This window comes from Mauremys mutica, chromosome 6 (genome assembly GCF_020497125.1).
Source record: "Mauremys mutica isolate MM-2020 ecotype Southern chromosome 6, ASM2049712v1, whole genome shotgun sequence".
NCBI classification, from domain to species: Eukaryota; Metazoa; Chordata; order Testudines; family Geoemydidae; genus Mauremys; species Mauremys mutica.
Genome location: NC_059077.1, coordinates 73,376,380 through 73,390,250, shown reverse-complemented (window position 1 = coordinate 73,390,250; position 13,871 = coordinate 73,376,380). Strand labels below are relative to the sequence as shown.

The 13,871-nt window shown below is 40.4% G+C and overlaps 1 protein-coding gene across 2 annotated transcripts in view; it reads right to left on the bottom strand.

The window, feature by feature from the left end:
• LOC123373292 (zinc finger protein 474-like) overlaps positions 1-13,871 on the bottom strand; it is a 58,643-nt gene that overhangs the window by 17,809 nt on the left and 26,963 nt on the right. Inside the window, exon 5 of one of the 2 annotated variants that reach the window (XM_045022221.1) lies at positions 6,202-11,111. The exons of the other annotated variant lie outside the window; for it this stretch is intronic. Coding sequence (XP_044878156.1) covers positions 10,960-11,111 — 152 coding nt within the window. The 3' untranslated portion in view covers positions 6,202-10,959. Of the gene's footprint in view, positions 1-6,201; positions 11,112-13,871 lie in introns of those variants that run through there. 2 annotated transcript variants of the gene reach the window in all.

Here is a 13,871-nt window from a genome sequence, read left to right as displayed (position 1 = left end):
TACACAGCTCAGATTCCATAGCTGAGTTGCGACAATCATTTAGATTCTGATCAGGCATGCTCAGCAAAATTGCTTCACACCAGCACACCTTCTTGTCTCCTATTCTGGTCTCATTTTCTGGCTCCCTAAATTTCTTCCAATGGATTGTTTTCCTAACAATTATCTTATCGAAGCTTTGCAAAAATACAGACATCAGTTACAGATCCATAACTATTATTATTATTATTTATTCTATATACATTCAGTGTATATAATACAATGGTGCTACAAACAGCTATCGAACTCTGCTCCCACAAGCTAGTCTCCTTAGAGGAGGACAGAATTTGTGTTTCTACAAGCATAACCCAGTGGGGAGGGTGTATTACAGGTTCCCTCTGTGATGATCCACAAAGGGTATAAGGTGTTACAGACTCACAGAGACAGTTAAGCTAAAGGTCCCTGGTTTGTCAACCAAGAGAGTTGTAGTCACTTTGCCTGTGGAATCTCTGGTGCCTTCTACCACAGTTAACATGAAAGCAACACTCCTATTTCCAACAAGGAATCTGAGCTTGAGAAAGCTTACTTTTAATCTAAAATAGCCTGCCATATTAAAACAATCCCTGGATTGGGGTTTACTGTATCGGGTTTATCAAACTATGACTAGTGTTGATAGGGTAAAAATGAACAATAACCATACTTAAGGACAATTGCACTTAGTACAATTTAAACATTTTTATTATTTCTTATATTGTTGCACAAGATTGCAGACTTTGCCACTGTCGCTGAGACATTGTAGCAGCAAGCATCAGGTGCCCACTGGAAGTACAGGAAATTTGGTCAGCTTTGATGGCAAGCAGTTCTACCCATTTATTAAATGAGGAGGAGGTATTTGTTTAAATGAACCTGGTGTGCGGTTGCACTGGCTTGCATCAAGTTATGGTATGTCACATCTCAGATGTGCCGTAGTTTATGTACTGAAAAATGATGAGGTGAATTACAGGTCAGGAGGATACTGTAAATGCTATTCCTGCTGTTCTTTGGAATATTGCATGCATTTATGGGAAAATGTCCAACTTCTTTTTACACTGGTGAATATTTAATATGCCAGATCCTGACTAGTGCCGAGCAGAAACCAAACACAACTCTACCAATTCACTTCTGTTCCATTTTAGCTACGCGTGAGCCTGAACCAAAACCCCAGAACAAAATACCCCAGAACACTGAAAATTCCAATCTGGATTTGAACTTTGTGGCTCAGTTCCATCTCTAATTTTAAACTTGTAATTTCTCCGTCCTCCCTCATTGCAAAATAATGCAGAGAGACTGGGAAATTTGCACACCCAGTGAGTCAGATGTTTGATGAGACTAAACACTTGATATGACACTGCACCACCTGCACAGGAAAAGCAGCCTAATGGTTTTATAATTGACCATTGTCCCAAAGGTGACTATGGTCTTCTTTCAATGACAGAACACATACTATAGCCAAATTCTGCTCTCACTTACACAGGTTTAAATCCAGAAGAACTTCACTTAATTCTCTAGTGTAAATGAAACCAGAATTTGGTCTTTAATCTCTTTTTTTCTAATATATTTTTACTGAATTTCAGATGCACAAGGATCTCCAACTTGTGATAACACATATAAATAATTATTTTGGGGGGGGGGGGGAGACCCAAACTAACCCCCCCCCCAAGTCTTGGCAATTGATTAACATTTAATACAATCTAAATCTTGCATATGATAGATAGATAGATAGAAGAGTGAGAGAAGAAGAAAATGAAAATAGAGAAGAATGGAAAAGTAGAAGAGTGAAATGACAAGCAGATCAAATTGATATATACTGGATCTCAAAATGCTCACCTGCCTGCCCTCATTAGTGGTATGGAAAGGAGCCATCCACTGATCGGTGCTAAGTTATTTCAGTTAGATGCTTAGGTTGGGATCCACAAAGGGATGTTGGGTTTGCAACATTGAATGTCATGGTGCCTAACTTTTAGGCAACTAGAAAAATCACAGGAATGACACTGCAATCCACAAAGCCAAATCAGGTGCCAAGGTCCCCAACGCAATGAATGGGGAGAGAGAAGTGCTTAAGAATGAGATCAACAAAAGCCAGGAGTTGCCTAAGCTAGCCAATGAGAGATGCTGACTAGATGAGTGTATGCTAAGCCCAGCCCCTCTCAGGAAGGCTGGTAACAGAAGTGCCTCCTCCAGCTGGATTTTGAATGAGACTTGATCCAGTAGATGGCCTCTGAGCACACCTACCAGATTGAGCCCTGCATGCAATTTAAGTAGATGAACGCTGGTCTTCCTTCAGTTTATGAATCGATCTTAGGGTGAAGCAGGAGACCGGCATCTGGATGCCTACAGGGAGGCAGCAGTGCACATGCCCACAGGCAGAAAGATAGACATCTTGTGAACTTTTACCCTGAAAACTTAGGCACCAAGTGAGTTTAGCACCTACAGGGTTCAGTGGGAGTTTTGTGGATCACAGTGGAGCCAAAACTGGGACGTAGGTGCCTAAACCAAGACTTAGGCTCCTAAGTATCTTTGTGAATCTGGACCTTAGATATTACTGTGATGAGTGCAATCAGGGCTTCCCATTCTTAGAATCAATCAAAGGGTGCAATTGTTTACCATGAGAGCCTAAATCCCTGTTCAAGTGATCACATAAGAGCACAAATGCCAATTCTATATACTAAAGTATATATTTAGATCCCAATCTTGCAATGCTTTGCATGTGTAGGACCCTGCATCCACAGAGAACCATAATGGTTTTAGCAGGGCACTTGATGGGTACTGGGGTCTACCTGCATGCAACTCATTGCAGGATTAGGGCTTTAAGTTATTTAAAATGTGGGGTTTCAACTTGCAGTTTGGGTTTTACAGTTTGGACAATTAAGATTACAGATTCTCCCAGCAGGTTCCCATCCAAACAAACAATAGAGCTTTGTATTGCGAGGGAGCAGGGTCCAGTGCTGAGAGGACAGGGTTGGAAATTAGGTGAATTGGGTTGTATTGCTGGCTTTGTTCAAGCAAGTTAAGTAACTTTTCTGGGCCTCAGTTTCCCTAATTTTAACATAGTGTGAATAAGACTTGCCTGGCAGGGACTATAAGCCTAGCAGATGGCCGTAAAGCACTTTCAGAGCCTTGAATAGAAGGTATTATATAGAAGTATTGTTATTACAGATTTTCAGTTCTCTTAACAGTACTTTCAAGATTCCAGCACTCTTGATTCTTAATTTCACCCTGGGGGACTCTCCAGTTACTTCAGTACCCAGAAGCCCGGAAGAAACCTTCATGTTCACTAGGCTCACTTTCTCTCTGTATTTCCCTGAGCACAAAAATATACAGAACTTCAACTCACTGCTAAAATTCCCTTCCCTAAATATATCCTGTGTTACATATTTACTCCTTTTCCTTTGGACTCTCCAGCTGAATGGTTAAAAAAAAAATCCAACCCCCACCTCAAATATTTCCATCCATATTTTAACAAATGATAATACTAAAAATAATTAGTGATCAGTAGACTAATCATGAGACCTAACCCCAGAATCAAACTTAGCTTTTGAAGAATGGTTGATTAATTAAGAACAGAACAAACGTTTGAAATCTTATCTGGATGAGAATATTTACTTTAGGCAGGTCAAATGTAAAACCCATTAACAACAGTACTGCAAGACAAAGCTCTGATCAGAGCTAACTCTGTTATCCTTCAAAAGGCCATTTCATAAAGAAAAACTGTGGGATGTGTTTCTAGCACAGTTGCCAACTTTCACGTGGTAAATAAGCACCCCGACTTTCACAATAAACCAAAAATCAAGCGAATCCCATTTCAAAACAAGGCCAAAACAAGCCAATCCCTAAGAACCGCAACACTCTATGTGACTAGCTCCCCCCGGCGTGCAGTCTGGGACTGTGGTGGGCCCGCTCTGCGCCCCTGACTCTCTACGCTCTTGCCCCTGCTTGCTCATTACCTCTGCTTGCCCCCCCCCCCCCCGCCCCTGCTTGATGGGAGCTGGTCAAAAAAAAAGAAGCTACAAGCTACAACAAGCTACAAGCCAAAAACTAGCCAACAAGCAACTTATAAGCCAATTAAGCCAAAAACAAGCCCAATTTCAGCGTTGTTTTCGCGGGTTTGGCATGTCTGGTTTCCAGACACATTGTGCACTCTGCAATTGAAAGAAACTTTGTTCCAATACAGGTTAACGAAACAATACATGGTAAATCCCAAAAATATGCATATGGCAAGAAGGATCCAGTGATGGAAATAATCCCAGGCCCATTGGAATTTGCATTATTTTAGTGAATAAAATCACCTTCAGTGTTCAGACTTTTATTTCCATGTGAGAGGTACAGTCACACATGACTAGAATTATATTTTTCTTAAATCTTCTTAATATAGTTGGACGACATGAGTTCAATGATTTCAAATTACGACAAGTGCCTATATTGCCACCTGCTGGGCTTTGTTGATTCATCAACAATCAAAACCAACTGCTGCTTTTTCAAATCATGCTGGGTTTTTTTAAAATACCACTTGCACTTGTCAGCATTTGGTTTCAGGTTGGCTAGATCTACATCACTGTTAATTTACCCAGTAGATTGCTTGCAGTATTTTAAACTTAAACCTCAGATATCATTAAACTCATTTACCTTAAAATGTGCTTTTCATTAAGATTTAAGTGAAATCATTTTTAGACTCACTTCTGAGGAATATTATTAGCAGCATACATTGGTAAAAGCTCAAGATGGACACGATACAGCAGAGAGGTCACTGAAAAATGCTGTTTTCCTATTCCCCTTGCAATATTCATTACTGTAAGAGATCACATAATGATGAATATTTTGATTTTCTCTGAAGTAACTCAGGCCTTGTCTACACTGGGATTTCTAGCCACTGGTGCAAAGTCCTAAAATAGATCATGTGCTGCACTGGTGTAAACCATGATTTGTTCCAATGAAGCTCATCCTGTTTCCAAATGGCGTAATCTGCACTAATGCAAGTCTCAGCTGACACCAGTGCAGTACATCCATACTAGCCGTTTGCACAAAACACAGCTACATTAATGTGGATACTAAAGACAGTGCATTTCAAAGTCTCTGTTATGTTGTGTGTGTTACACTTTACAATGCTTTAGATTTCATCATTTAGAAGGTTTGGGGATTAGTAAGAAATGGCTGAATATTTACATGATTTTGACCTTCAAATATCAAAGGTGTAATAATGGTAAATTAACTCTTCTAAGGAAATATTTTGTGGAAACAGGAAACAGGTGAAATTAAATTTAAACTAGATTTAGTAAGGATGGGGACATTTTTCATTTACTGTGCCTTTTGACAAGAAACGGCATTTTTTCAAAAATAAAAATTTGAATGGAAAATTTTTATTTTTTCAACATTTTCCAATTTTTAGAGAAAATGAAAAGAGGAGAGAAATTCTGGGGATTTCTGAAACATACTACCAACAATTTTTTTGGGGGGGATTGTTTTTTTCCCCTTTCGTTTCCCCTCATTCTATTTTTCTTTTTACCATTTCACAAATGAAAAAGAGAGCAAAAAGAAAAAAGGAAGAGAAAAATGAAGAAAAAACAAACAAAAAAACCCCCAGCCTCTAAAACAACCTCCTCCAAGCAAAAATGTTCACTTTTTTGTGGTGTTTGGATCTGCTCTGTGTGTGTGTGTGTATGTGTGTTTGTTTGTTTGTTTGTTTTTGGCTTTGTTTTTTTGAAAAAAAAAATCAAAACAGAAAAATTCAAAAACATTTATGAAAATCTTTGAAAAAAATGTAAAAAAAATTATAAAAAGTGTGAAATATACCTTTGGTTAATGGACTCTATAGTCTGCTTCAGTGTCTCTTAAGTATGTGTACTGTAAGGGTTCAGGATTAGGCCAAAGGCTGTAGGAAGTATAATTTCTACATTGTGCCCAGTTTATTTCTGGATTATGAGGTATAAATCAAGTTTACAATGAAATTATCTAACACTATATAATAAACATATTTACTCTTTCCATCACTTACACAAGGATTATCAGAGGAAATAGTTTGTGTATAAAATAAAAAGACAAAAGAAAGCTACAAACATGTCTATAAAGTTTATTAACAAATAAATGATTTAGCAACATTTTATATATAAAAAAAATAATTTTGCAGATAAAATGTTTACTAGCAAAAAGGTTTAAATGAAATAATTTTGAAAAACATTTATGTATCTATAATAGTGTTTTTTCCACTTGCATGAACAAAATCAATTATTGAACTGCCACATTTTCTCCTTCACAGGCTTTTGTCATGAACATTCATTCATTAAAAAAGTTGAGTAGATAGTGAAGGAGTCACACCCTGGATTGTTTTGATCACTTCCAATGTGCTTTACCACTAACATTTGAGAGGGTTAGAGATCTTTTGCAGCTAAAATTCTCATGTCTATTAATATTATGTGTCACTCTGAAGCTAGACACAAACATTTTACACATATTATTCATTTGCAATTGATTTTTTTCCTGTTAGGCCAAATCTTGAAGTCCTTACCCAGTTTTTAATAATTCCACAGGAAATGGAGGTTTTGCCTGAGTAAGGACTTTGAGAGTCCCTTCCTGGAGTCAAGAATTTCATTGCCTTCAATGACCATTAGGCTCCAACTCTGGATCTATATCTTTTAAAACAATGACTTTGTTTAAAGGAGGACATTCATTCTCTTAGCATGTTCTGAGCCTTGCATGAGGATCAGTAATATTTTTAGCTTGTGTTCTGATTTTTTATAACCCTTGCTTACTTACGTTTTTAGTTGCTATCAGCACAGTCATAGCCAACTAAAGGGACTTTCTTTGTTTCTTTAAAGTGCAGGAAAACATTTTTCAGATCTTTAGAACAATTATGTGTTGGGTCAGCAGAAACATAGGATTGAAGTGGGACCCGCTATAAGACAACTGAATGTGTGATAAGAAAAAGTGACAAGTAGCCAAAGAACTGTAAACAATGCTAAAAAGCAAAGTTAAATGCTTTGCTTTTTTGTTTCCTGTTTCCTCTTCTGAAAGAAGGTTAAAGGAGGAATGCCAAATAAATATGGAAAATGCTGGACAGATCACAGCTTACTGCTGCTGAAAAGGAATTAAATTGTGAAATGAATTGATGGTATTAATGCAGATCCCACTGGGCAAATGTTGACATAAAAGTCACCACTGCACTTGGCACAGGTCTAGTATTCTTGCTGGCAGTCTCGGCAGAGAGGCCAGTGTAGGGTGACCAGACAGCAAGTGTGAAAAATTGGGACAGAGGTGGGGGGTAACAGGAGCCTATATAAGAAAAAGACCCAAAAATCGGGACTGTCCCTATAAAATCAGGACATCTGGTCACCCTAGGCCAGTGACAAAGGCTCGAGATCAAGCTATCCTTTCCAGCATCAGTTTTGAGGCAGATTGCTGGGGTTGTGTGAAGAACCTGCCATGCTACTGCCTCTGCTGTACCTCATATATGGATAAACAGAGTGCTGTAGTCTCTAGCACTGCACAAACACACACACAGAGACACACTCACAAAACCATCACAAAAATGATCAAAAGATCCATTGTATTCCTCACTCGTGATCCTATCAGATGCTCCCAGTTTCTGGGGAATGGTCCCTTCCCCATCCATGTCTTTTTATTCTACTTTCCCCCAAGGGGCCCACATCCTTGTGCTGGTTGAAGAGGACTAGTCCTAGAACTAGCTGGTGGTACTTTATATTTCCATCTGCCACAGGGATGGTGTTAGAGAGTGATGTGATATAGAGTGTCTGCTCCCCACCCAGAGCCCAGGTGTGTGATACCTCCACAGTGTTCCCGTCCTGTTAGGTACAAAAGCTTAGACTTTGATCTTGGATCTCTTAGGTGTGAGAACCATTGTGCTGCCACTGCACTGCCAGGCTACCAGCCCCCTTCACATTTACAATCTCACAAACATAAATACATAAAGCAAGCTCTGCTATATTAACAGAACTTACTTCACTTTGTAATGTGAAGCTCTAATTAAACTCTAGTTTTCCATTTCAATAGCACAACAGCTTTCAAACTCATGGCCAAAGTTTGGCAGGCCTGGCAGACTCTTGCCAGAAAGGCCCCAAAAGCCTGCATAGCAGTCACTCTTCAGGCCGCTCTGACAGGAATGTTGAGGTAAGGCTCAGGAGTCCAAAGGCATGATCCACACGAGTATGTGTGAACATCCCATGTGCACAGCCCTTCAAACAGCTCAGCTCTGCTCTTGGAATACACAGTTTGGGGAGATGAGTAGGTGGATGTAGGGAGAGCTTTACATGAAGCTGGTGTCAGTCATTACGGGTAACATTTGCAAAATAGCACATTACTTAGGCTCATGAGTCCCATTTGCAAAAGTAAATTAGGCAATAAGGAGCCTAAATCCCATTGACAGTTGATCTTTGATTCTACCTCATATTTAGTTTTCAATGCCAGCAAATGAATTGATTACCTTAAGGGTCCTTGGTCCCTTTTAAAACCATTTCTGCTCTTGAAATTGTTCTGGAATGAAGCTTGATGGTCCAGTTCCTCAGCTGCAGCAAAGCATTGCTTAACACAACTGAGGATGATGGCCACAAAGGTACTTTTAAGCCACCTTTGCCAATTCCTCCAATTCTGATGCCATTTTGCACTGGGCCAGTCCCCAGAATAAAAGAGAGTAGCTTTCAGGCTGCCAACAGCCTCTGGGGGTGGATCTAGCAGCAACAAATGGCTGGTGCATGGGAACAAGCTGGCCATGCCCTCTTTCCCCTTGCTACACCCCCGCCACCAGTCCCAGGGAGAAGAGGTGAAGTAGCTCTAATGCCACCCAAGAATTCCGTACAATGCAATGAAGATACTTAAGGAGCTGGATCTGTTGGGTTCATAGAGCTTTGCATTGCAGAGCAGGAACTGGCCCATTGACTTCAGGAAATATGTAACAAGAGAAAATAAAATTCCCCTCCTGGAGATGAAAGGGTTGCTGAAATGCTTGACTGTTTGGGAAATTATTTTCAGCAAAGAATGCCGATATCTGTCCCAATTTGAATTAACTTTCTGTTGGGGATCAGGCAGGGGCAGGTTCGGGGGCATTCCCTTAACAGCTGAACAATGATGCTATTTCTTGTTTTGCTTACATGGCAAATTGTGCAGACTGATAGCTTGGGGGAAAAAAAGTAGTTGAAGTCCATCTGTCATTTCAGAGTACATAAAGACATCCAGTTCCTTATATCTGATTTTTATAAATGCAACAATAAGTGCAAATACTCTAGGAATAGTCATATTTGTCACAGGATGCATACAATCAGCTTACTGGCATTAAAACTGAAGGTGAAAACTTATAGGTGATCCAGTTTCTTTCAGCAGTTCAGGAAGTTCATATGATTGCTTAACAACATGTGTTGCATTTTGTCATACATTTCACAGTAAGCTCCCTGGCCACTTAATAAAACACTTTAGAGTAAGGTAAAAAAAGTGCTCTCTACTGCAATTCTATTAGAGTATATATTACTTCCTTCACATGTTTAACCCTTTCACTGGTGCTCTTTGACTCTGACTCTGCTCTGGGACACAATAGCATTCTTTGAAATGTTGGAATAAAAAAACATCTCTAGTGCTGCCCCATATAACACATATCCCCATGTCTTGTGCTACCGCTTTGACCCTGAACCATTGAAGACAATGGGAGTTTTGCCTTTGACTGCAATGAGCAGGATAAAGCCCCTCGTACAGACCTCCTAGTGCTTACCAGTACGGTTTAGGATGGGGCAAAAGACACCCACACCCACATACCCACCCCAGGGTAGGTAGTGCTGACCAGCCTCCTCCTTTGCACCTATCAGCACTTTGTCACCTGATGATGGATGCCTCCTCCATCGTTGCAATGGATGGGGAAAGTAGGTGCCTGTGGTTTTAGGGTCTGATCCAAATCCCATTGAAGTCAATGGATGTCTTTCTCATTGACAGTGGAAGTGAACTTTGGGCCAGGTGCTTAAATACTTAGGCCAGCTTAAGCAGGCTAAATAGCTTTGTCTTACAGTGTGATTTAAAATTATGGTTCTATGGTAGGTAACAAAAAAGTTCTGTGTTCTTTATGTTTTAATGGAGAGGGGGCTTAAGTCAGCACAGTATACCCCTGTCCTTAGGAGCCATGCAAACTGTGCAACTCCAAGGTGCCGGAACTGCTGCAGGCTGATTTATTGATTGTTCCTGGGAAAAAGAGCAATCTGCCACAAAGGAAACAGGAAAACTCAGGAAGAGGGAGTGACGGAAGTGCTGGCGTGAAGGGAGATTATTGTGCTCTGCTAAACTTTATGTTCAGCTTACACTTGGCTCCTCTAGCTGGCCCCTCCCCCCAACCACTAGGACTACTAAGCCATGTGACTCACCCTACATCTGACTCCCCTCCACAGGCTACAGGTAGGAAGCTTGATAGTTCCAGTCAGAGCTTAAAAATTGAGGACATTAAACACAAAAAGTAATTTACATGGGAGTGGGGCAGGGAAGCACAGCCCAGCTCCCATCACTGAGTACTGCAGGATATTCTCCCCTCGTCATTATTTGAGACAGGGCATTCGCTGCTATTTATAGATGATGTATTTGGGTGCTTCTCTTCTGGTTGCTGGGGTATTTTGCTCTGGGTAATCCCCCCAGAATAGCACAGGCTCAGGAGGGCACAAAGGTGGCTTAAAGGCACCTTACTGGTGCCCCTGAACTGTGAGCTCTGTGCTGCAGCACTCAGAGCACAGAAATGATGAGAGATGTCTTCCATTTCTATAATGATGTGCTAAAAAATCACTGTATTTGGCCTGCATTATAGTGGCTACTGTTGATTTTACCTAGGAGATGATCTGAACATGTTTCCACATCACTGTGATTTTACAGAGCCCCTGAGCTATGCCTTTTATTTCCGAGCAGGATTTTATTCCTTTAATGCTTTGGCAGGAAGGTGTGTGTTGGGGGTTGGGGCGGGGGGTGCGGTGTGCTTTACTTTGCTGGTTTCGGTTTACAGGACCGCTGGTGGACAATCAGTCTGTCTGGCAGGAAAGTACGCCCACAAATATCACATGGAACTAACTGGCTCTGGGCACTGTTCCAGGCAGCCTCATTTAGAGCATCGAGATCATAGAAACCTTTGGCTGGAAAATTAAAAAATAAAGTATTAGTTTTCATTCTGGAAAACCATATTCAGCTCTGTATGGAAAATATTTTCAGGAAATACCTGTTGACTGAGCCTTTTAGTTTTAACCAAATCATATTGCTTTTGCAAAAAAAAATGCCCTACTTATAGTCCCAGGGGTTGAATAAAGTTAACTACAAACTCAATCATTCTGTATTGTATTAAAGCAAGGAGAAAGCATTGCCCTATGTGTTATGGTATGAATTCTTAAGTAATTACTAACATCTTTGCATACATGTTATTATCAGCAAGTTTCGCTTTCTTGGCCTTATTTCAAGTTCTGCTTAATGAATCTATATTATCTGACCAAGGGGATGGGAGGAAATGTATGTTGGGTATGTCCCATCTGTGCTAGTCTGAGCAAAGGGCCCAAATCTTCTCCAATTTAAGTCAATAAAAGTACTGCCATTGACTTGAATAGGAGTGAGATTAGCCCAAAACCTCTTACGGACAAATCCTGCAGTTTTTACTCAGGCAAAACACCCACTGATGTCATTGAGACTGGTTCTGCAGTCCTTTGCTAAATACAGGCCATATTTTGTTCAACTTTTACTCACAATTATTTCAGTGGGAGTTTACCTGCATTAAGAGTACAGGATCAGGCTCTAAAGAGCTAGCTGGAGTGTATTTCAGCTACATAATTTGTATCATAAAACCTTGTTTTCTTTCACCGTAAAAGGTAGGATTGTTTTAACAATAAATGATTGTTTTAAACACATTTCCAAGCAGAACAGCTAGGTTGTTTAACCAATGCTTTAGTCTCAGCAACTGCATCTAGATCCCATTTGAAGGGCACAAGATACAGAAATAATCTGGCTTGATTTGAAATGTATGAGTTTCAACCTGACCAGAAGGTATATGATACTATAGATGGTGGCTATAAGGAATTAAATAAATTTTGTCTTCAAACTGCAAGCACCAGTCTATTTAAAAAAGGTCCCATGCATTTTTTAAATATTCCATGGTTTCTGTCACTGGCACGATATGGATCTCTTCATTAAGGGCCCAGGCAGTTTTAATATGATTCATATCCAACAGTTCACATAACCACAATAAGCCTTAGATCTCTTAATATGCCTGTTCCTAATGTTCTTTTCATTAGATGAGCAACCGACTGATGTTTCTTTCTTTGGCTGAGGCAAATACCCCTTTCATTTGCAGGAAATGAATGTGTATTTTCTGTACTTTGGAAAGTTTATTGAATAAAAAGAGAGAGAGAGAGAGAGAGAAAAGGAAAGGAGGTGACTTTCTCCCTACAGGCATTTGTTGCATTCAGAAAACAAAAAAACTGCAATCAGTCCAGTAGTTCTCTCCAGTCACACTTATTTTTTTTTTAAAAATTATGTAAACTATACAAAGTTTTATGTAAACAGATCTCATTTCTGTACCTCTCTTGGTTTAGAACACTGCTTGTTCCGTTCACCAAACAGGCTACCCCCCCTCCTCCATTTATAAAACTGTGAGACATGTAGTGTGTGTGTATAGTAGTTAGCATTTCCTGGATGATTGGAATCATCTTAGCAAAAAAAAAAGAACAAAAGGAAGATTATTTTCTTGAGGACAGGAGAGTGGGGAGCACATAGTTTTTGCTCAGACATGGTGCTATTCAACCTATCAGCAGCAGACACTTAGGACCATATTGTGAAAACTGTCAAGTGCCTCCTTGGGAACTGTGGGCACACAGCACCTCACAGTAGGTACTCAACACCCTGTAGCACTGCATAGGAGTGAGGCAATGTGCAGATTCAGAGAAAGGCGCATCCTGCTGTGCTGATTTCTTTAAGAGTAGATACCTTCTTTTCCTCCCACTTCCCCAAGATAGCTGGTGGCTCAGAACGCTGCTGTTCCACAAAACCTTGAAGTAGCCCTTTTTTACCCAGCTATGCCCTCCTCTGTCAGATCTAGTCCTCTATATTTTTCTCTCATTTTGACTCTCAGTACATAGTAATAAAAGTGATGATCATAAAAGAGCCAATGAAATGAAAATGCCTTCTCGGAGTATGTCTTCACTGCAGGTTTAACTTGGGTAATCAGCACTCAGGTTAGCCTAGCCTGGCTGAGAGCAGCCATACTGTAAAACAATACTCGAGTTACTGTGTCCTCACTGTTGCTTCACTCACCTGTATCTGTTGCTGAGACTCCTGGGAGCATATCCCATGGTTCTTTGTGCAGAGCCACTCTACAGGGGAAAATGTGGGCAGACACTGGATGGCTATCAGCACCTGAATGAGTTAGCCTACACCCTCACTGCAAACTGGGTGGGTCACCAGCCTGAGTGAAAGCAGAACCCTGGCTGTAACCCAAACCCCAAGCTTGCCAGCAAACCCAGGCTGAAAGCATCACTAAACGTGGGAAAGAGGGTTTTATGTGTGGACAGGAGGGAGGTTTACAGGCAACACTCAAATATTAGCCAGAGCTAACTCTGCTGTGAAGACATACGCACCGACTAAATGTAAGGGTCCAATCCTGCAAGGCATTGGGCATTGCCGATTCTCATTGATCTGGGGAGGGGAAGTGAGGAAACTCAGCACCTTGCAGAATCAGGCCCAAAATTACAATCATTGAATAAGTGAGAGGAAATGAATGTTTATTTTATGTCACATACAGTATTTTCCACTGTAGTTAGGCTTCCATAGGTCACAGTGGGAAGTGTATTTATATTAAGCTATTAGGGTTTAGAGACAGTAGAAAGACCATAGCAACTGTCTTGTTGCATAAG